This window comes from Microtus ochrogaster, unplaced genomic scaffold (assembly GCF_000317375.1).
Source record: "Microtus ochrogaster isolate Prairie Vole_2 unplaced genomic scaffold, MicOch1.0 UNK98, whole genome shotgun sequence".
Taxonomy (NCBI): Eukaryota; Metazoa; Chordata; class Mammalia; order Rodentia; family Cricetidae; genus Microtus; species Microtus ochrogaster.
In genome coordinates, this window is record NW_004949196.1 from 1,078,369 (window position 1) to 1,101,330 (window position 22,962).

General features: G+C 54.3%; 2 protein-coding genes across 7 annotated transcripts; one reads left to right on the forward strand and one right to left on the reverse strand.

The window, feature by feature from the left end:
• Positions 1–6: 6 nt before the first annotated feature.
• On the reverse strand, positions 7–9,114 carry Gpr108 (G protein-coupled receptor 108). 3 transcript variants are annotated; one of them, XM_026778005.1, is made up of 17 exons: positions 9,096–9,114; positions 7,389–7,508; positions 6,029–6,079; positions 5,797–5,879; positions 4,871–4,995; positions 4,582–4,775; positions 4,392–4,496; positions 2,766–2,899; positions 2,589–2,664; positions 2,200–2,273; positions 1,987–2,104; positions 1,653–1,783; positions 1,493–1,536; positions 1,201–1,250; positions 1,038–1,121; positions 835–959; positions 7–214 (listed from the first exon to the last, which is right to left on the reverse strand). In XM_026778005.1, the coding sequence occupies exons 1-17, from the start codon at positions 9,105–9,107 to the stop codon at positions 142–144; spliced, it is 1,599 nt and encodes a 532-aa protein (XP_026633806.1). In that variant the 5' UTR covers positions 9,108–9,114; the 3' UTR covers positions 7–141. The 3 variants fall into 3 exon arrangements, with proteins under 3 accessions (XP_026633806.1, XP_026633805.1, XP_005371181.1); XM_026778004.1 differs by lacking the exon at positions 9,096–9,114 and adding an exon at positions 8,111–8,302; XM_005371124.2 differs by lacking the exon at positions 9,096–9,114 and adding an exon at positions 8,120–8,300.
• Positions 9,115–10,173: 1,059 nt separating this feature from the next.
• Positions 10,174–22,962, forward strand: Trip10 (thyroid hormone receptor interactor 10). Of its 4 annotated transcripts, none has more exons than XM_026778009.1 (15): positions 10,174–10,238; positions 11,434–11,549; positions 11,647–11,703; positions 13,834–13,981; positions 14,056–14,118; positions 14,746–14,850; positions 14,936–15,064; positions 15,656–15,802; positions 15,914–16,108; positions 17,432–17,599; positions 17,814–17,923; positions 21,292–21,424; positions 21,613–21,758; positions 21,987–22,108; positions 22,813–22,962. In XM_026778009.1, exons 1-15 carry the CDS (start codon positions 10,215–10,217, stop codon positions 22,959–22,961), a joined length of 1,812 nt encoding a protein of 603 aa, XP_026633810.1. In that variant the 5' UTR covers positions 10,174–10,214; the 3' UTR covers position 22,962. The 4 variants fall into 4 exon arrangements, with proteins under 4 accessions (XP_026633810.1, XP_005371184.1, XP_026633808.1 ...); XM_005371127.2 differs by having other exon boundaries at positions 21,990–22,108; XM_026778007.1 differs by lacking the exon at positions 17,432–17,599.

The window sequence follows — 22,962 nt, forward strand, 5'->3', positions numbered from 1 at the left end:
TCATTTTTTGGAAGGCTCCTTGGGGACCCGCGTCTTGTGTACTTTGTTGGCACGAACCCCTAGGGCTCCCTGCACACCAGGGGCCAAGAGCAGGTGAGCAGGGTGCAGAAGGACTGAGGGTGGCAGCTGGATGAAAGGAAGTCACAACAGCTCCCGGGCACTGGCTGTCTTGTTGACTTTGGACAGGCCTTCCCGAAATCCAGAGTCAGTCATCCTGGGTGAGGAACACAGCAGAAGCAGGGTCCAGCAGCTGAAGGGACCATCCCAGTCCTCCATCCCCAACCAGACCTAGCCCCGTAGTCAGTATGTTAGTCTTAGCCCGCTGTCAAATCAGCCTGGCTCCAACCACTGCAGAGTGACCCTGTCCAGCTGAGGTCTCCCGGGCCTAGGTGACAGAGCCCATCACTCTAGAGTGACCCGGTCTGACCCAGCTGGCCTCTAATGTCTCCTGGGCCTAGGTGACACTCCTACCACTCCAGAGTGACCCTGTCCAGCCCAGCTGGCCTCTGAGTGACCCGGTCCAGCTCAGCTGGCCTCTGAGGTCTCCCGGGCCTAGGTGACAGAGCCCATCACTTCCTACCAGAGCTCCAGTCCGCCCAGAGTGACTCCAGACCTGCCAGCCCTCTAGGTTACGCACCTGTGGACCACCTGTCCTTCAGCTCCTCTGCACACCCCAGAGGCCGTCTCCAAGTGCCACTCAGACCAGTTTGAAGGCTACCCACACCCCACCTTTAGTCCTTTTTGGCCCCCCACACCCATGATCCTGTCTAGCTGCAGCCCCAGAAGCAGCCTAGGTCTAACCCCAGCCACCCCCCCACCCCATAGCTTGCTCACACTTGCTCCATCTGTACATCTTCCTCATCCTCCTGGGGCAGCTGCAGGTAAGGGTTGTCCCCAGCCGGCTGGAACTTGTAGCCGGTGAGCACGAAGAAGGCCAGCGTGGAACTCTCCACCAAGAGCTAGGAGCCAGGGCATAGGATCAGGGGGGGACTCCCTGGCCACCCACCCTACTGGGGACCCTGCTCTGCTCCGCTCACCTGGTACAGCCACTGCCACTGGAAGGGCACAGCCACACGCAGCAGGATGGCGATGATGCGGGTGAAGTAGATATAGCAGATGACCTGGGGACACGTGGGACATGGGGGTCAGGGGCAGAGAGTTGTGGGGAGAGTCAGGCCTGGGGAAGGGCGGGGATCCTACCATGATGTAGTAATGTCGGAACAGCTTCAGCTTGGCCAGGTTCACTGCCACTGTGGGAGGGCACAGAATGGGGGTGGGGGGGTCACTCAAAGTGGCAGGAGGGGAGGGCAACAGAGGAGGGGACAGGGCTGGGGGGCAGTTCCAAGGCTACGGGATGAGATGTAGAAAGAACAACTGGCAAGGGGGAGAGAGGGGACAGAGGAGTGAGACGCAAACACAGTCATGAAGACACGGGCCCTGGCCCTTGGTGTCAGAGAGAACACAGGGCTGGAAAACCGAGGAGGGGCCTCACCCTTCCCATCAGTGCCGGATGCGTCCTGCAGATGCCGGATGGACCTGGAGCAGGAGGAAGAATGTGGGAAGCGAACATGACCCCAACCCCGTAAACAAGAGTCTTCTGTGGGGTAGTGGGGGGGCCTCGGCGGGGCTGAGGGGCAGGGCCGGCTCCTCACCACACGACTGGGAAGAGGATGGCACCGCAGCAGATGAGGTCCACCAAGAACAAGATCTCCTTCCAGAGTCCATAGTCACTGGCACCCTCCTCACTGGACTCGATGACAATGTATGCAACATTAGCCAGGACCTGTGGGGTTAGCAGGACACCGCCTGATTTGATTATCATCCTTTTGCTCCTGTACACAAAAAATGAACCGCCAAATCCTCTACCACCATGGGCTTCCCTCCCCGTACCCCACCCCAGCATCCCTCCCTGTATCAATCCTTAGCATTCCTCTCTGAATCTCTCCCTATGTCTCCCACTCTCTCTTGAGGAGCCCACACACATACCTGCAGGGGGATCACAATTCCAAAAATCTTCTTCTCCTTGTCCGACAGCATATACTTCACAAAGGCCCAGCCTGAGCCGATCAAGGCAATAGTGATGAAAAGCAGGGCACCTTTCAACCTGGGGAGCCAGGGTGGGGGAGGTGTGGTGATGAGGTGGGGGCCCAGCGCCCTCTGCCTGCCTCCCCCACCTGTGGACAGAGCCGGGTGACTCACAGGTGTGTGATGTAGTGCATGACAGCGAGGCCTTCGATGGGGTGGCCTTGGCTGTTGATGAAATAGTAGTTGATCTAGAGGCAGGCAGAGGGACAGGCAGTCAGAGAGGAGGACCGGGTGAGGCAGCTCAGGGGCAGAGGTGTGGGATGGACGGGTGATTGGAGAGGGAAATGCAAACAGCCAGTCGCCATGGACCCCCTCCACCACGGGGGGGGGGGATTCACTGCTGGTGGGGGACGGTTACGATATGGTGGACACTCAGCACGGGACCAGCGGATGGTCCTGGAGGGTAGGCCGTGAGAGCTGAGCTGAGCTGGACAGGGTGCGCAGGCAGACAGATGTCCCATCTCACCATCCCACCCTTGTGCCGCCAAGCCCCGGTTGCTCACGCTGTGGAAAAGCAGGGAGACACTCTTGGTGAACGCCAGGGCTGCCATGAGCCAGTGGATCTTAAAGACACTGTATCTGCCGGAGGGGGAATGGGGAGGGAGAGCACCATTGAGATCAGGAGGTGAGGCCCTCAGAGAGGCAGCAGGCAGGGTGGGGAGGGCGGGAAGGCGCTTTACGTATTCTTGCAGAGCACGGACACCCAGAAGATGCCAGCAGCCAGGAAGCAGGCAGACATCGTCAGGTAGAGCTTGAAGAGGGGCATTTCTGCCGCTGACAGGAAGCCTTCCGGATTCTTCTCTCGGATCATCACCTGGAAGTGGGGAGGCAGGTGGCCTTGTCCCTGTGGCTCTAGCTCTGGGTTTCTGGAGAGTTCCAGTCTCCGGCTCATCCACTTGCCAGCTAGAGCCTCAGTTGGTCCCATCTCTCAAATGGGTACATAGCCATACTCCAGAAGCAATAGAGGACCAACACCCAGGGAGGACCCAGTCTTTGTACAAAGTGACAAGCATTTGCACAGGGCCTGCCACATTTCCAGAAGATTGGGGAAGGCTGGAGATGTAAACCGGGGACACAGAGGTGTTACATGGTGTCAGTGAGGGGCCACCCAAGAGAAAAACGACTCATAGTATCCAATACAACTACCCATGTTGTGACTGGATTACTTCGGCCAGTGGTTCTCAGCCTTCTTGATGCTGCGACCCTTTTAATATAGCTCCTCATGTTGTGGTGAGCCCCAACCAAAGAACTGTCTTGTTGCTACTTCATAACAGTAACTCTGTAATTTTGTTACTGTTCTGAACTGTACTATAAATATCTGATACGCAGGATATTTGATATGCGGCCCCCAAAGGGTCGAAACTCAGAAGCTGAGCACCACTGATCTAGGGCATACTGTGTGATTCTGTGTGTGTGTGTGTGTGTGTGTGTGTGTGTGTGTGTGCGCGCGCGCGCGCATATCAAGGACAACTTCAGGCAGCCATCCTTGGAACACACGTGAAGGCAGGAAGGAACAAACTCCTGCAATCTGCCCTCCAACTTCCACACGCACTGCACACACACTCACATCCAAAATACACGTAAACCGGGTCTATAGGTTGTTCGTGACACAGCTAGGGAAGGTGCTTGCCTTGCAATCGTGAGGAGCTGAGTTCAGATCCCCAGAACCCACATAAAAAATCCTAGCATGGCAGTGCAGACAGGAGGATCCCTGAGGTCGGTCAGAGACCCCGTCTCCAAAAACTAGGTGAGCTGGAAGTGGTGCCACACACCTTCACTTGCAGCACTGGGCGGAGACAGGCGGACCCCTGTGAGTTCGAGGCCAGCCTGGTCTACAGAGTGAGTTCTAGGCCAGCATGCGAGGAACACCACTGGGGGCTGACTATGAGTTCCTGTGCACACCATACAAGTTCCCCTGCACAGATGAATGGACACACACATACACACACACACACACACACACACACACACAATGTTCTGTACACACCTGAAATAGACACACCTTTGTTTTCCCTTAAATACTTCTGATCAGGACAGTTGCATACCCTAGCTTGCATGTGTCACCAAAGCCCAACAGAGGACTTTAGGAAGTTCATCCAGGGGGTGGCAAGATGGCTCAGTGGGTGAAGAAGCTTGCGGCCAAAGCCGATGACCTGAGTTTGATCCCTGGAGCCCACAGGTGGGAGAACTGACTCCTCTGACCTCCACACATGTGCTGTGCTGCATGCCCCCCCTCCCTCCCGTAAGCACAGGATGGAGACAATGCCGGTCAGGAGGGCGGGGGCGCCCTGTCCCTGGACACTCACAGTGAGGTCGAACGGATGTTCCTTGCCAGAAACGGAGTTGTGACAGTTGTGGAAGTTGAGGCTGTACTGGCCTTCCTCATCCCTGGAGCCAATCACCACGTGGAACTGGTCGCAGGGAGGGGGGTCTCAGCAGTGTCCTCCAGCAGAGGCTCAGGGCAGGTGGGGACATGCGGGTGAGGCAGGTACTCACGCTGAAGTTGTAGGAGTCGTTCAGGTGGCCCAGCCCCAACACCAGCTCCGCCTCCTTCCCACCGGGGTCCTGTGTGGGCGGATGCCTCTGTGGCTGGCCCTCTGTTGAGTGCCCATGTACCCCCGGGGTAGTTTTCTCTCCTGAAACATGGGGTGCTCCAGGCTTTGCCTGACCTTCCTTGACTGCAGAGGTCTCTGTAGGGGATGGGTAAGCGACTGTCAAAAGACAGACAGGCAGAAAACTGGGGTGCATCCAGGGCAGCTAGCTCCACCCAGCCTCCCGGACTTACCACTGCTCCCCTTAGGGGTGTCTGCCGGCTCTGACTTCAGGAGGCTCGACTGGGCAGGGGCGTCCGAGAGGAGACCAGGGGAAATGAGCAACTTCCTCTGCTCTCCAAATTTTAGGACTTTGACCCTTAGGTGAGGGAGAAGGGAGAATAGGGAAAGGGGATGGTAAAGTCTGTGGCCAGGTACACCACATATGTGGATGCCCTCCTGAAGGGGTTGGAGAATCACCAAATCTTAGCATCTGGCCACCACCCATCAAGGTAGCAGGCACATTCTTGGTTGTCTGTAATAGCAACTATCGGTCTACTGGAAAGGGCAGACAACATGGCCTGGTCTGCGGGCAAAAGGCCTGTGATCCAAGGTACTTGGCAGGCAGAGGCAGTTCAATGTCAGCCTGGATTACAGAGTGAGTTCAAGGCCCAAACTGGTAAAACGTATTGAGCACCTGTCTTTTTTTTTTTTACTTTCCCAAATTAATATATTTTCTATAATAGGAATGTGAAAAGCTCATTTTATTTTCTTCTTTTTTTTAAGTACAAAGAGGGTTGGAGTCATGGCTCAGGGGTGAAGTCTCCCCACAAGAATCCCTCAGTGAGGGGCTGGGGGCATGGTCAGGGTGGAGCCCCGCCTAGAATCCCCAGTGAGGGGCTGGGGCATGGTCAGGGTGGAGCCCTGCCTAGAATCCCCAGTGAGGGGCTGGGGGCGTGGTCAGGGTGGAGCCCCGCCTAGAATCCCCCACTGAGGGGCTGGAGGCTTGGTGAGGTTACAGTACTAGCCTACAATCTGTAAGGCAGTAGGTTCAATATTCAGTAGCATGCGTGTGGGTGCACACATACACAAACACACGCTGCGCCATGTAGCAAAGAGACTAGCTTTCTCCCTAGGGCTGTGGATCTTTTGGGGGGGGGGGTCCTCTGTCGCCACTCACTGTAGGTCCTGGATATTAATGAGGAAAAGGACCAGGAAGTTGCTGCTGTTTCTCTCCAGAGGACATCCGTGCAAGTTCCGGCTCTGGGGAGTGGACAGAGAGGACCTGGGTTACCACTGCATAGTTCAGCGTGTTATCCATTCATTCACCCAGGGCTGTACTCTTTACAGGAAGAAGACAGGCCCTCCACACCACGTTAGTTCCCTCATCCCCTCTGATGCTCGCTACTCACCGAGTAGGAGTGAACGCTGCCAGATCGGACGCGACTCAGGCTGAACCCCACCTGATGGAAGGAGAAAACAGTGAGGGGCTTCCAAAACACCCTCTGCAGCAGAAGGCACGCAACCTCGTTCTGCTCTGCTTTGAGAGCGGTGCTCGCAGGCAGCCCTGGCTGGTCGGGCTGGTGCCCAGGTTGCTGTGAGACTTGCATCAATCCGACTGCCTCAGCGTGTACCGCCACCCCTGGCTCCTTTCGCAGGTACTCAACACCCACCATGTGCCAGACGCTCAATGACCTGCTCCACCAGACTCCCAGTGCTCATGCAGAGCACACTTCCTCTGCGAGAGTTTTCACAGCCTGATTGGTTTACCCACCTACAACGCCAATGGTGCTGGACAGGGTAGGGCATGCACTGTCATGTGCTATGGAGACTAAGGCAGGAGGGGCTTGATTTTTAGGTGAACCTGGACGACATGAGACCCTGTCTCAAAGCAAACTGCCAAAACAAGGGTGCCTGGGCATAGTGGTGCACGCCTTTAATCCCAGCACTTGGCGGATCTCTGTGAGTTCGAGGCCATCCTGGTCTACATAGTGAGTTCCAGGATGGCCAGAGCTACTGTCTCAACCACACCCCCCCACCGAAAACAAGAAAGGAAAAATAAGGCTACCATGAACCGGGCATCCATATTGCACCTCTTCTAACAAGGGGACACTGGCGAAGAGGGAGACGGGAGAGTGTAAGAGAGGTTGAGGAGGACCAGAGAGAAACAATGTCTCCTGGACACTGCTGCTGCTCAACTCCCAGCAGCTCTGGCTGTCTGCACTGGATCAAGCCAGTCAGCATTTCAGCATGTGGAGAAGAGGGGTGCTTGAACCCTGACACCTAGCTGATGAGCACTGGGGGAGGGACAGCCAGTTTTTTTTTTTAAGGTTATGGCCTTAGATAAAAATAAAAAAGGTCTGGGTGATCTCTGAGCCTGTGGCTAGCTTGGTCTACACAGTGAGACTACGTCTTTAAAAACCAAAAGACATGGAACTTGGAGGAGTCCTGGAGAGGAGTAGGGGGGTACGGTCAAAATACATTATGTATATATGTATAAAGTGTTATGTTACAAAGGGGCTGAGGTGGGGTGGGAGTGGCTCAGTAGGTAGAGCACCTGTGGGAATCTCCCATTGTGGGGCTGGGTAACTTGATCCTCCTGCCTCCGCCAGCAGGGACACCAAGGAGACACTGTATTCATACCCAAGTGACAGGTGGGGAAACTGAGGCTCAAGAAGGCTATGGGACTTGCCATAGATCCCATGGGTGAGGGACAGGGCGAGGGCAGGATTCCAGAACTTGTGCACTGAACCCTCCCGCAAGCCTTCTCACCTTTGACGGCTTCTCTTCCGTCTCCTGGAGGCCCAGGCGAAGCAGGCTCAGTTCCACTTCTAGAGACCCGTTGGCGTAGAATCCGAAGCTGTTCAGTTGGATGTTAGCTCTCTTCTCCCCCTGCAGGAAACCAGAGAGACCGTGGCGGCAAGGGCATTTTCTCCACCAGTTCCCAAGAGCCTCTGGACATCTTTTATTCAGGGCACAAGCACGTGAGAAAGGCTTTCCAGATGCAGGGTAGTGGCGGCAGTGGTGGTATTTCTTTGCTTCAGTCCCTCCCAGGCAGCTACAGGGTGTGTTTGAGTGTCCAGGTGAAACCCTGACACCCCCATGAAAGGCCCCATGTTGATGTGCACTACCCTGAGAGTGAGGTACACATGCTGGTATGATCAGTTTCGACTTCACAGAAAACGTTTCGATTCTATCTGGGCTAAATTTTCAAAGTGGTTTCCTCAACCGCCTATCGAAGTTAACTCCAGGAAGATGCTACCAGGTATCCCCTCTTCCCAGCAGGTCCTGTGGTTGTTACCTAGGGTCCCCCGGAATTTAAAGGGCCAGGAGTCAGGGGTCCCGGGAGATGGAGTCCCGCCCCCTAAACCAGGCTAATCTACTGCGAGCACCGGGTGGGGGTGCCCGGGACGAGACCACTCACGGCCTGCAGTGGGGGGTGCGAAAGTTCTATTTAGAGGAGGTAGTGGGGAGTAGGGCGAGGCCAAGCCTACGAGGCTCACTGTGAGCGCCAGCCGGTGGATGCGACCTGAGCAGCCGCTCAGCATCAGCACCAGCAACGACAAGCGTCCCCATCCGCACTGCGCGGGGCTCCCACCGTCGAGCCCCCTCCTCTCGCTCATTGCCATCTCCGGGGCTACGACTGCCCCACGACACCGCCTCTGACGCCTGATAAGGCCCGCCCACTTTTCAGCCAATCGTGGCACGATGTGGCCGAGTCACCCAATTACCAACTGAGACTTTTTTGATGAACAGAAGGCCTCCCAAATGGGCGTGCTTAGTCCTTTCAGCCCCTATTTCATGCTTTCCAATGCCTAGACAGATCGTTCCGGATGCAATTTGATGAACAGGACGACTCACCAATGATCTAGGAACTCATATCCGTTCCTTAAAGCGGAATTCCTTCTTCAACTCTTAACGGCCCAAGACTACATTACCCAGAACCCAGGGAAAGCTGATTCAGGCACGCAAAACTACATTTCCCAGTATGCCCAGGGACGCACTTTCGTCCTCCCCCTCCACCCCACCCCCACCCCTACCCCCAACCAAAACGTGGCACCCGGCCAGAAGTAGAGCTTTTGGTAAACATAAGCATCTGTTGAGGCTTGCCCTGTTCCAACTTTCCTGGGCCACTGAGAAGCCTAAAATTCTTGACCCTATACTGACCTCTGATCCCAGGCCGAGTGCCATTGTAGGTCCCACCTGCAAGACTCCGCCCTAGGCTTAACCCCCTTGCAGCAGCTGAGCTTCTTCAAACTGAAACCCTGACCGTTCTCCATTCCGATCCTAGGCACCTCATCCCATTTTACACACCGGGTCCTCATCTTCTACTGAGCCCCCAGATCTGGACCCCAGTTGTAAAGTCTTCAACTCTTAACTAAATTGCTGACTCTGGCGCTAAACTTCCCTTCCTAGTTTGATACCTTATTCCCGTCGGGCCTCTGACTCCTCTTCCTCCCTCCTCCCCCATGCCCCCACCTGGTTTTGCATCTGGGAATTTAGCCCTCAAGCAGCCAGCAGGTGGGGCTAAGGTTCACCAGAGCCTCATTTCCAGCCAGGCTCCAGGGCATTTTTTCTCAGAAGTCCGGACTGCCCTTCTCTTCCAGCTGAAGCACTAGGGGATGTTTTGAGATTTCTTCAGCAGCGGAGAAAGCACCTATGACCCGGGAGAGTGGGGGTGGGAGCCACCAGGGCCTCTTCCCTTTCATCTGGGAGCCTCAAGGGGATTTACAAGCTGTGAAAGGACTTTTATGGTTGGGAGGACCCAAACTTCTGAGCTTCAGGGCCCTAGAGCCTAAACTGGCGGGAGGGGGCACTCCATGGGAATCCCGTGCGCAATACTGATTGGGCCTCAGTGAATGAGGCTGGGAAATGGGCAGTCATGTGCAAAAGCAATGAGCTCGCGCGTGTGTAATCCAGAACAGGAGCTCCAAGGGCAACCTGTCCTCAGTTTCTCAGAGGAGGCTCTGGCGGGGAGGAAGGGAAGTCAGGTTGCGGTGGGAGTGTGCGCTAATGGACCTGGCCTTGGCTGGAGGTGCGTCCTGGGCTAGATCGAAATCATCTCATCTGCTCTGTGGCCGGAGAGAACCAGACCATTAGTGGGACGAAATGGAGATTTCTGGAGCCTAGTTGGTCCCGCAAAAGCCTAGTGACTGACCGCAGGTTTTCCCTGCCATGGAGTCGGGGAGAAGTGGGAAAGACTCCTTGGGTTTGGGGTTTTGATATTTTGATCCTTTATAAGAAATTCTAAGTTAAACGGAAAGGATGAATAGTTTGGTATGGCAGAGGAGAGTAAATGGGGGTACAGGTTGGAAAATAAATCGAGGCGTCCTTTAAGGAGGCCAAAGGCCCTTTAAGGGAGGGCGCGGCATCCTTTGAGCTACTCCTCATTGGGCTCCGCCCTTAGGAAAGCTCGCTGGGGGCTTCGCGGAGCGGGGGCGTGGCAGAACGCGAAGGGGCGTGGCGGCCCAGTTTAGTGGGCGTGGCCTGGTGGCGGGGCGGGGCGGGGTTGGGCACACCGCCCTGGGGCTGAGTCTCCGGTGGAGGGTGGCGGGGACCCGGGCAGGAGGCGGTGGCGTTCTCGGCGGCAGGACCAGCATGGATTGGGGCACCGAGTTGTGGGTGAGTCCTTTACCCCCAGCTCCCACGGTTCTCCCTTGCTGGGGTCCTGGCCTCTCCGCTCTTTGTCCCCGATGTACCTTTGCCTGGACTCCGCGGTTTCCCCTGCAGCTGATCCCGTGGGTCCCCGCCCTCTGCCCTCAGCACTTTCTTTCAAAAGTTCCTTTGGGACTTTCTAGATGCCCAGAGGGCCCTAGGGATACTTTGCCTAGGGCCGGTATAGGGAAACTGAGGCACAGAGTTGAGAATGAGCCCATCACAAGAAGTCCCTGGACCAGGCCAGGAAGGGGGGGACAGCTGGGCGAGGTCACCTATTTTGAGCGCTCTGGCTTGGCTTGGAGGCTAATCTTACGGCCCCTGGGTCCCTGCCCGTCTCTCGCCTCTCCAGCTGGGAGGGGGAGGGTACCCTTTGGTCACCTTCTCTCCCACGTGGGGCCTCACCGGGTAGATTCCCCACCACCACCACCCCCCACCGCGCTTGCAATTGCCCTTAAGGGCTTGGGTCGTTGAGGGGGAGGGGAAGGGGGGCTGCAGAACTTGGCCCCGGGCGCTGGGCGGAGCCACCCCTTACCCGCCACTTAACCTCACCCAGGAAGCCCTCGAAGTTTCCCTGAATCTTCGGATTATTGACCCCTCCTCTTTCTGGAGGCGGTGGAGTCTTCGGGTGTACTGGGGGTGAGCCACTGAAGTGGAGGCATCACAGAAGCAGGGGAAACTGAGTCAGTCACTCATAGGAGGATCCCGGGGGATCATGGAGAATGGGGAAATCTGGCCATTGAGGTTCCCCGCTTCCACGCACTTTTAGTTACACAAACCCTTCCCCTCTGTGCCAAGCCCGCCTAATTTTCCGGAATTTGGGGAGATTAGGGGGTTTGGGGGAGCTGGAGTGCCTTAGCCTCCTCCCAACACCCTTGCTGGCCACTCCGACTCCGTGAGACCCCGCCGTCCGGTCTGGGGCCCTGGCCCTGTTGTCCAGGCCCTTCCCGGGAGGAGGAGATGGGGGTTCCCGCCAGCTTCCTGCCTCCCCCTGCGCCACGCCGGGGCGGCGCCTGGGGAAGCCAGCCAGTCCTTGCTGGAAAGGCTGAGCCACGAGGTTGTGTCGTGTCCCGCCTCCCCTTCCGTGCATCGGGTCGCTGGGGCTTAGGTAGCCCCCCACCACCACCAGGTGACACTGACCCTCTCCAATCCCTGCAATCAGGATCAGTTTGAGGTCTTGGAACGCCACACGCAGTGGGGGCTGGATCTATTGGACAAATACGTGAAGTTCGTGAAAGAACGCGCCGAGGTGGAGCAGGCTTATGCCAAGCAACTCCGGTGAGCACGAGGGTTGGTGCTCTCCGCTCTGGGACTCTGCAGGGAGCCAGCGGGAGTGCCTGGTTCTTAGCCTCCCTGCCTCTGTGCCCACCTTTAGGAGCCTGGTGAAAAAGTACCTTCCCAAGAGACCTACCAAAGATGACCCCGAAGTCAAGTAAGAATGGGAAAGACTCCCTGGGAGGTAGGGTCTGGGGCAGGGCGTGGGTCTCTCTCCTTCCCAGAGGCCGCTCTACGGTGCCCCTCCAGTCCTATCGCCTGTTAAAATTCTGGGTGACCCGAGGTGGAATTTACCCCCTTCCAGCAGAGCGCCCTTTTTGTTTTGTAAATTCTCAGCTTAGCTGAGTTCTTTGGGGTAAGTGGATTTTTACTTACTCTTTTTCTAGTTTTGAGGGCAAGATGCACCCATATACGCCATGGGACACTTGTGGGAGTCAGAGGACAGCTTGCTGGCTCTTTCCTCACCATGTGGGTTCCAGGGATCACACTCAGGTCATCATGTTTAGCCGCAAGCACCTTTTACCTGTTAAGCCATCTAGTTGACCCTAGCTTTATCTTTGCCTCCTTGTTTTGGTTCTTCTGTTACTCCCTCGGTAGCCAGGACTCATCTCTAGTGAGGCAGTCCTTGAGCTTGGGCTCCTAGGAGCTGACCTGACCAGCAGGCATCACTAAGCCAGGCTTGGGCCAGTCACTTTTATTGCCTGTTTTCTAATCTGCAAAGGCTCTGATGGCTGTGATGCCTACTCTGTCTGGTATGTGAGAAGATGAACTGAGTTTATGTGTCTAAAAGTAATGGCCAAAGCTGGGTATGTCGGTGCATAGCTGTGATTCTAGCACCCTTGGGTTCTGGGCTAGCTCACCTATACTGGTAGCCAGTCTGTAGGTATTTCCAGGAACTTTTAACTGCATTCCGAAACCTTCCCTTTAAAATCTAAACAGTGACCTGGGCATGTGGCAATTGCTTGTTTTCCCAGCACTCTGGAGGCCAAGGCCAGGAGATTGAAAGTTCTAGGACAGTTTGGACTACATAAGTGAGACCATTTTTAGTAAATATGTAAATCAAAATTTTAATCCAAAAATTAAGATAGTTGTTTGTGATAGCTGGTTAGATTGGTGGCGTGATGTGAACAATACTCCGCTCAGTGATGAGGGTTTTCGAGGCTTGGAAAGTGTGTGTGTGCGGTCTCATGTAGCCCGACCTGGCCTCAAACTTGCTATCTAGCCCAGGACTGATCTCCCTGCCTCAGACTCCAGAGTGCTTGGGTGGCGGATGTGAGCCACCCATACCTGTTATGCTGGTGGTGGAGCTAGGGCCTCACGCATGCTAGCGGGGCTCTCTACCCACTCGGTGCCTCCAGCTCCAGCCTCTGAGGACTGAAAATGCACTAACAAAACAAAATTGTTCCTTTCTGGAACATCGGCAGACTTTTTTTGGTCATTGTGTTTACATCGTATGGGGTTCCCTGAGTCATCTAGGGAGGGTCTGTGCAAACCCTGCTGTTCATCGAAGACCTTCAGGATCCTTTGCTTTGGTACCCTCTAGGAACCCTAGAAATGGTTGCCATGGCTACTGAAGGATTACTGTATTCATACCTCTCACTGTAAAATCTGATGAGGGGTGCTGGGCCTGGTGGCTCAGCTCCGTGATTTCCGCAGTCAGGAGGCTGAGGCAGGAAGAGCAAGGGTTCTGGACTAGCCTGGGATATATAGCCAGACCCTGCCTCAAAACCTAAATAAACAAAAATTTAATTCTAGGGTTCTGCCACCAGCCCTAGGGGAGTGACACATATAAGATGTCATCAAGGCTGAGCATGGGGGCACACAACTTTAATCTCAGCACTCGGAGGCAGAGGCTGGTGGGTCTCTGTGAGGCCAGCCAAGGCTTCATAGTGAGATCCTATCTCAAACAACAACAAAGATGTTGTAACCATTATGCCTCCAAAAATTTGATTTGCAAAATGCATCTGAATTAAGGGCTGGAAGTTATGGACACAGACTTGGTTCTCCTTGGGAGCGAATGTAGCCCAAGACTTCCGTTTTATTTTGTTTTTGTTTTTTTTTTTTTGTTTTTCCTTTCTCCTCTCCTTTGTCTCTTTCCCCTACAATCATCTCTCCCTTCCTTTCTCCTTCCCTCCCTACCTTTTTCCCTCCCTTCCTCTCTTCCCAGGGTCTCAAGTAGCCAAGTCTGGCCTCAAACTCCCCATCCTGCTGCCCGGCCCTGGGATGACAGGCAGCGTTCACACTTGCCCCTCTCTGATCCTGAGCTCTGATTGTCTCCTTCCACCAGGTTCAGCCAGCAGCAATCCTTCGTTCAGCTTCTCCAGGAGGTCAATGATTTCGCAGGCCAGCGAGAACTGGTGGCCGAGAGCCTGGGCATCCGAGTGTGTCTGGAGTTGGCCAAGTACTCACAGGAGATGAAGCAGGAGAGGAAGATGGTGAGTCCCCTTCCACCCATGCTTGCTGGGGGCCCTGTGGGAACCTCACTCAGGGTCTCCATTTGTTTGCACAGCACTTCCAGGAAGGCCGGCGGGCCCAGCAGCAGCTGGAAAATGGCTTCAAGCAGCTGGAGACTGTGAGTGAACATGTGGGCAGCTGGTAGCTCAGGCCCAGAAGAGCTGGGGGGTGGTTACTCATGTGTGACCAGGCCCCCTTTCCTCAGGGGTACCCAGCACACCTATTGTGCCTACACCTTTTATTTTGGGATGGGGTCTCATGTTGCCCGTTCTGGCCTGGCCTTGAACTTGTGTATGTGTGTATGTTTGTGTATGTATGTATGTATGTGTGTATGTATGTGTGTGTGTATGTATGTGTGTATGTGTGTGTGTATGTGTGTGTATGTGTGTGTGTGTATGTGTGTGTGTATGTATGTGTGTATGTGTGTGTGTCTCCAGGACTACTCTTCTCTGGAGTCACTTTTCTTGTTCCACCTCTGTGGGGTTTTGGGAATATGCACTCAGGTAGTCAGATTTTCTTGAGAGGCATTTTTACCTGGTGAGCCATCTTTCTCATTCTATTTTGGTTTTTGAGACAAGGTCTCATGTGGTGGTCCAGGTTGGCCTTGAATTCCTGATCCTCCTGCCTCCACCTCCTTAGCGTTGGTTTGGGGTAACTGCCTGATACACAGCTCCCTGTAAACCTAGACCTCCTCTCAGTGCTCCTGGGGGAAGGCATGTCCTTCATCCTCCTGTCTCTTGTGTAGAGTAAGCGGAAGTTTGAGCGAGACTGCCGCGAGGCCGAGAAAGCTGCTCACACCGCCGAACGGCTGGATCAGGATATTAATGCCACCAAGGCAGATGTGGAGAAGGTGTGTATGTGACAGGCTGGTGCCACTGGAGTAGGGTGAAGCCAGTGCCTGACTATGACCTCCACCTTGCCATCCCACTTCTCAGGCCAAGCAGCAAGCCCACCTTCGGAACCACATGGCCGAGGAGAGCAAAAACGAATACGCAGCCCAGCTTCAGCGCTTCAACCGAGACCAGGCCCACTTCTACTTCTCACAGATGCCCCAGATATTCGATGTGAGCACTTGAGTTAGTCAGCGCCTACACCGCTGTCTGCACCCTAGCTGCCGTGTCCCGTCCCTACCTCTAGAAAGATTGGAGAACACCTACAGCTCTAGCAGTCTGGAGGCAGAGGCAGGAGGCTAGCCAAAGTTCCAAAGCCAGTCTGGTCTACATAGCGAGTTTCAGGAGAGCCTGCCTCAGAAGGGAGGGAGAGAAGGAAGGGATGGGTAGATAGAAGAAGGAAGCGAGAAAGGGATATCACTCTTTGGTTTTGAAACTCCTGTTCCTCCTTCTGAGCCCAGCTCTAACAAGTTCTAGCCCTCAAAATTTCCCCAGTCGTCTCCCCTACTTTCTGTCCCAACCCTGGCGTTAGGATTGTCTGTGTTGCATGTACTTTTCATTCAATGCTCTGACTCCTTATAACAACCTCTTTTGAGACAAATTTTTCTGAGCTCCTGGCCCTGCGACTCTGACCCCTGCCCCAGGGGTCGTGAGGGCAGATGATTCTGTCTTAAGCTCTTCAGCCTGGGTTTGGCCGGGGCTGATGTCTTCAGCCTGGAGGTGTTGCCAGGGTTGGCTCACCCCATGCTCCTCTTGGCTCTCCAGAAGCTGCAGGACATGGATGAACGCCGGGCCACCCGCCTGGGCGCCGGGTACGGGCTCTTATCCGAGGCTGAGCTGCAGGTGGTTCCCATTATCGGCAAATGCTTGGAGGGAATGAAGGTGGCTGCCGAGTCCGTGGACGCTAAGAACGTGGGTGCTCGTGGGCCTAGCGGGATGAAGTGTGGGCTGAGGGGGGGCTCCCCAAAAGGAGCACCTTGAGCTAGCCGCTGGTTGTCCCTCATTCCTTGACCCTTCCCACAGGATTCGCAAGTCCTCATCGAATTACACAAGTCAGGGTTCGCCCGCCCCGGCGACTTGGAATTCGAAGACTTTAGTCAAGTCATGAGCCGAGTGCCCTCCGACAGCAGCCTGGGCACCCCGGATGGCAGGCCTGAGCTCCGAGCAGCCTCCAGCCGTAGCCGGCCCAAGCGCTGGCCTTTTGGGAAAAAGAATAAGGTGGGGTCCGGGGCTCTTGGGGTAAGGAGTGGGTGGGAGGGGGTGACAGTCAGCCGAGGTCCTCACTGAGTCAGCGCCAGCCACATGGAACGCCGAGTCCTGGGGCAGGAATTTTCCTCTTGGCTGTGGGCCCAGGCTAGAGGGAAGGAAAGAGAGGAAGGCCAGCCTGCTAGCCCACTGGCTGGCTTGCGAGTCCCTCTGAGGATGAGAGGGGACGTGGTAGGGGAGCCTGTGGCATTTTCTGCTGTATCCTGGGACCCTTGAAGAGCTCATGTTGGCCTCACAGCTGTGATATTGCCCCCCAATCCTTCTCCCTCCTGTGCATTTTCTCCTTGGGAGTTTGACTTTTAGGGTCCAGTGTCTGCCTTGACACCCCTTGTTTATCTCTCTACAACGGTTCCTTCTTTAGCGATTCCTTCCCGTCACTTTATTCTTTCTATTCCACTTAAGACTCTGAGACCCTTCTTACCTGCCACCCGGCACCCCTCCTCCTAAGCCTGGACTTCCCAATGTAGGCAAGCACTGGCTACCCCCACTTCTCCCCCTGTCTGTCCCCTTTAGCCTATATGTCTGACCACCCTGAGTCTTTAAAAAAAATTGTTACATTTATTTATTTATTTATGTATATCATGTGTATTTGTATGTTTGTGCACATGTAGTGGTCACAGGAGGACTATCAGGACTCCAAGTCTCTCCTGGGTCCCAGGGACCAAAGTCAGAGTTGTCATGCTTGGTGGTGGCATGCCTTTTTCATACTGGATCATCTATGTGTCCACAGCCTTTGCTTAGGCTTGCCCCACTACCTTGGAGACGGTGAGCCCGGAAAGCAGGGCAGAGAGGAGCATGGGTACCTGGTCTCCCCAGGTGCTGCATGAGTCCTTGAGACTCAAGGGACACCTGTCTGCCTCATATCCTTTTTAACTTACTGGATTTTTTTATTTATGTATATTTTGGCACGTGTGGAGGTCAGAGAATAGCTCATGGGGATCAGTTCTCTCCTTCCGTACTGGGATTTCAGAACCCAGGACTTGGCAGCAAACCCCTTTCCCTGCTGAGCCCTCTGGCTGGCCCTGGCTCTGCACCTCCTGTCTTCCCTGGCACCTCCCAGGTCTTCCATTGTTGCTTTTACAGGTGTTTTTCTGTGTGATCTTACAATTCAGTTGTGATTTTTCTTATCATTATTTTCCCTCTTTCTCCATTTTTGTTTTTCCTGTTTCCTGTGTCCCGTCCGTCCATCCTTCCTTTCGTCCATCCATCCTCCGACTACATCCTCGCGCCTCCATCCCTGACTGGTCCCCCCACTTCCCTGGCCCCCACCGGTAGCCGCGTCCCCCATCCCTGTCCCTCCTGGGGGGTCACCTACCCTCCACATTGTCTGATGGATCCCTGTCCCCCCGTTCTGGCCGCGACCCCTTGGCCATACTGAGCGAGATCAGTAAGTCAGTCAAACCGCGGCTAGCATCCTTCCGCAGCCTCCGAGGCGGCCGTGGGGTAAGTTGAGGCCGGATGGTGGGACCCTGGGCTCTTTCCTGCCGCCTGCTGGGTCGTCCCCCCCCCCATATTCCAGCTTTGCTGTATGCATGGCCTCGCTCCCGAAAAGCCCTGACTGGGGAGGAAGGTGGACCTGGTATCTCAGGAGCGAGAGAGGCTCTTCGGAAGTTTAAGGATCCCAAATCCCAAGCTCAGCCTTTGTTTCACCTTGCAGACCGTGGTCACTGAAGATTTCAGTCATCTGCCCCCAGAGCAGCAGAGAAAGCGACTCCAACAACAGCTGGAAGAGAGGAACCGGGAGTTGCAGAAGGAGGAAGACCAGAGGTGAGCATGTGCGGTGGAAGAGGCAGGAGATGAATGTGGAATGAAGCAGGGATTCTTGTCTTCTGGGTGTGTGTATTGCTGTAAAAGCTATGCTGGGCCAGAGGAGGAGGTCAGCATCCTCTTCTCTCTATCTGGGAGGCAGGGTCTCTCCTCACACTGGACTTTGTGTCTGGTTGGCAGCCAGTAATTGCTGCATGTCCTGTTTCTGTCCACCAAGGTAGCAGGTGGTGTGTGGCTGTACCCAGCTTGGAACTGGGTGCAGGAGTCAGAACTCAGGTCCTCAAGGTTGCTCACTAGGTGCTCTTAACTACTGAGCAGTCTCTCCAGCCCCCTACCTTGTCCTTTTGTTTGTCTGTTTTATTTTTGGTTTGCTTGTTTGTTTTTGAGATGGTGTCTCCCCATGTGGCCCTGGTTGGCCAGGAACTCTTTTTTTATTTATTTTTTTATTTTTTTTTTTATTTTTGATACAGGGTTTCTCCGTAGTTTTTATGGTTCCTGTCCTGGAACTAGCTCTTGTAGACCAGGCTGGCCTCGAACTCACAGAGATCCGCCTGCCTCTGCCTCCCGAGTGCTGGGATTAAAGGCGTGAGCCACCACTGCCCAGCGGCCAGGAACTCTTGATGAAGACCAGGCTGGTCTTGAAATCACAGATCTCAAGTGATGGTATTAGAGACTTTGTCCATCACGACACCAGCTTCACATGACTTTTTATGAGACAGGGTCTCACAGGAACTTGGGCTTGCTGAGTGGCCCGGGCTGGCCAGCCAGTGAGACCTGGGGTCTCCTTTCTCTGCCTCCCCAATGCTGGAACTGCAGACATGAGGTCTCATGCTGGGCTTTGTCCATGGGAGCTGGGGGTTGAGATAGGACATGGTGCCTACATGGTGAGCACTATTGACCGAGCCATCTCCTGGCCTCATCTGATGGATTAAAGGAGATTCCTGTCACACAGCTGGGTGTGGTGGTGCCTGTCTGTAATCTCAGCATTCAGGAGGCTGAGGCAGCAGGGTCATAAGTTCAAAGCCATCCTGGGCTTCTTGAGTCTCGAAACAGTGAAGAACTGAAGTGTAAAAACAGGAAAGAACCGGTTATTTGTCACTGCCGCAGATGGAGGTATGAGTGCTTGTGCGCCCGTCTTCCTGTCCCCGTCCTCCTCTGGCACCTCCCCACATCACTGAGGAAAAACCAAGAAAATCTCTGGCTCACATTACTCCACTTCTGCTCTCAAAAATGCTCTCACTGGGCTGACTCAATGACTCTAGGCGCTTGCCACCCAAGCTGGAGGACTTGGCTTTAGTCTCAGATGGTAGAAGGAGAGAACCCACTCCCACAAATTATCTTCCGACCTCCAGACACGTGTGGTGGCTTGTAAGTGCACACATAGGCAGGTGTAATAGGAATTAAGGGAGCAGATACATTAGAGAATCCTACAGTGCCAACTCAGGCTAATATATACTTGGCTACAATTATAGTTTCTGTGACAGGGCTGTCCTCTGTAGGCTAGGAACCACCCTCAGCAGCACTAGGGCATTCTAGGCAGGATTCTACCCTTTGCCACGTCCCCAGCACCTCTATGGGGGAATTCCAGGTAGGGCTCCACCCTGACCACACCCCCATTTCTTCCCTGCAGGATCCTAGGCCCGGCTCCATCCTTGGCCACGCCCCAACCCCTCACCGAAGGATTCTTTTACTTATTTTGAGACTAGGTCTGGAGAATATTTTGAGAATAGGTCCAGCCTATTCTGGAACTTCCAATTCTCCCGCCTGTCTCCCAAGTAGCTGGAATTGCAAAATCGGGACCTAGGCTCAGATTCAAAGATTTTAGTAGACTGGAAAACAAAACAAAAAGCCCAGGCAGTGGAGTCTTACCAAGACAGCTCAACGTCAGGAACTCTGTCAGTCTTGAGTCACCGTGCGATAGGAGGGAGAGAGCTGAATTATCTAATGCTGGATAGCAAAATATTAACGCACAAAAAATTCACCAGACAAGAAAATCTTCAGTCATTCTTTCCAAGCAACAAAACCTCTCCCAGCCCAGTTACATAATAGGGGTGACGCCGACCACTTGTTAGCAGGTGGCTGGCCAGATTCTGTTTGGCTGTTCACATGTGGCCTCTGCGGAGTGGAAATCATGGGACTTCTGCCATGCTTGGAGTTTCGTGCAGCCTGGACGGTCCTAGAGGAGTGGACTGTCTGCCTGCCTGGAATCAGAAGGCTGGCTTTTCAGCTTACTTACTTTATTATTTTTTTTAATTTTGTTTTTATTAATTCATCTATTTTGTGTATGAGCTTACTTATACATGCCACGGTCTCTGTGTAGATGTCAGGTAAAAACTTGCCCTAGTTTTCTCCTTTGAATACACGGATTCCTGGTCAAACTCGGGTTGTCAGGCTTGGTGGCAACTGCCTTTATCTGCTGAGCCCTCTTGCTGGCCCTTCTTTTTATGTTTATTTTGAGACTGGGTTCTTGCTAAATTTTCCAGGTTGGCCTGGATCTTGAGTGTGCTACCATGTCTGGCTTATTTGTTTATTTCACATGTGTGTTCATGTGTGTGCTTGCTTGTGGTGACCACAGGACAACCTGAGTATTGTGTCTCAGGCGTGGTTTGTGTGGTTTGTGTGTGTGCGTGCGTGCGTGCATGCCTGTGCACACAGGCAGCTGTGCACAACCCTGCATGCACAGAGCCCCGAGGATCTCATATGGTGACTGTTCTATCTCTCTCACTCTCTGGAGATAAGGTTGCTTGCTGAACCAGCAGCCAGACTGACAGCCAACAGGTCCGAGTTTTCACCTCTTTCTGTCTCTGCCTCTATATAGTGCTTGAGTTACAGGCATCTATGGGAACTACATCCAGATTTTTACATGGGTGCTGGGGATTCAAACTCAAGTCCTTAGGCTGGCACTCTTACCACTGAGCCATCTCCCCTGTCTGAGATGGGGTCTTTAACTGACTAGCAGCTCAGATGCAGCCAGACTGGCTGGCCATCAAGCCCCAGGGATCTTCCTGTGTCTGTGTCCCCAGTGCTGGGATTGCAAGCAACAACACACCACCATGCCTGGTTTTTTTACCTAGGCTGTGGGGACCAAACTCATGTCCTCACACATAGGCAGCACGTGTGTTACCCACTGAGTAGTCTCTACAATCCTTTTGATGTTTCTGAGACCAGCCTCATCAAGTCACTCAGGTTAGCTGAGGCTGGCCTTGAACCTGCTGTCTTCCGGCCTCAGCTCGCGGTGCTGTGCCCAGGCACATCGGAGCCCATGACCAGCATCTTTCCTTTCCTTGACCCTGTTTTTCACTTGTTAAGGTCACAGGAGTGTGTGCTTTCCTTCCTGTCTGTCTGTCTGTCTGTGTGTCTGGTCTCAGGGAGGCCCTGAAGAAGATGAAAGACGTATATGAGAAAACACCACAGATGGGCGACCCTGCCAGCTTAGAGCCCCGCATTGCTGAGACCCTGGGCAACATCGAGAGACTCAAGCTGGAAGTGCAGAAGTATGAGGTCAGAGGGATACCCTGGGGAGGGGCGGGGACAGCCTGAGCTGAGTCACTGCTGGGTGGGGGACCGGGATAGGACCTAACTAACTGTCTTTTGTCAAATTTTGGGTGTGCGTGGGTAGTGTCAGAAAAGAGTGGGCCGACCTCAGTACCCTGCCTGGAGCTCATGCTGTGATCCCCAACCAACCCTAGGCTTGGTTAGCAGAAGCTGAAAGCCGGGTCCTCAGTAACCGGGGAGACAGCTTGAGCCGTCATTCCAGGCCCCCTGATCCCCCAGCTACTGCCCCACCTGATAGCAGCAGTAGCAGCAACAGTGGATCCCAGGATAATAAGGAGAGGTAAGCAGAGAAACCAGAAGCGGCTATGAGGCCTGAGCTTGGTATAGCACTGGCCTAGAATCTCCAAGTGAGGAGCTGGGGGCGTGGTCAGGGCGGAGCCCCACCTAGAATCCCCAGTGAGGGCCTGGGGCGTGGTTAGGGATGGAGTCTTCACCTAGAATCCCCCAGTGAGGGACTTGGGCTGGCTTAGATGGAGGGTCAGGCCCTCATCTTTCTTCCATGTCCAAGCAGCTCAGAAGAGCCCCCTTCAGAGGAAGGCCAGGACACCCCCATCTATACTGAGTTTGATGAGGACTTTGAAGAGCCTGCCTCCCCTATCGGCCAGTGTGTAGCGATCTACCACTTTGAAGGTGGGTCTAGTGCATGAGGTACCATTTCTTGACGACAGGAGCTTCGTGTGAAGGCTGTAGCTCGGTGGGAGGGTACCTGGCCAGTGCTCAGTCCCCAGTACTGGTCAAAGGAAGGACCTGGGGAGTCAGTATAAGGAAGAGTTATTTTATCTTTTTAGTTTTTTTCCGAGACAGGGTTTCTCTGTGAAACAGTCCTCGCTGTCCTGGAATTCACTCTTGTAGACCAGGCTGGCCTCAAACTCCCAGAGATCCGCCTGCCTCTGCCTCCCGAGTGCTGGGACTAAAGGTGTGCGCCACCACCACCTGGCTACCTTTTATTTTCAAATATTCTTATTTATTTTTTGTGTGAGAGAGGTCAGAGGACAGCCTCCAGGAATGAGCATGCGCATCGTGGGGACCAAACTCCGGTTGTCAGACATGGCTGCTAGCACCTTTTCCTCCTGAGCGGCCTTACAGGCTCTTGGTTTCTCATTCTGGGACCCCAGTCTGTGGAACAGTGCTGTCCACATTCAGTGTGGGGCTTCCCGTCCAAATTCGCCCAGTCTAGAAACTCCTTCACAGACATTGCGGAGGTTTATCTCTAGGGTGGAAGAGATGCCGAAGGGGAAGCTAACCCTCGCGTCAGGGCAGGTGCGGTTGCTCGGAGCTGTGACTTCCGATGTCATTCACCAAACCTGACCTCTCCCCACCCTACTCCCCAACAGGATCCAGCGAGGGAACCATCTCCATGTCGGAGGGGGAAGACCTCAGTCTGATGGAGGAAGACAAAGGTGATGGATGGACACGGGTCAGGCGGAAACAGGGAGGCGAGGGCTATGTGCCCACCTCCTACCTCCAAGTCACGCTCAACTGAA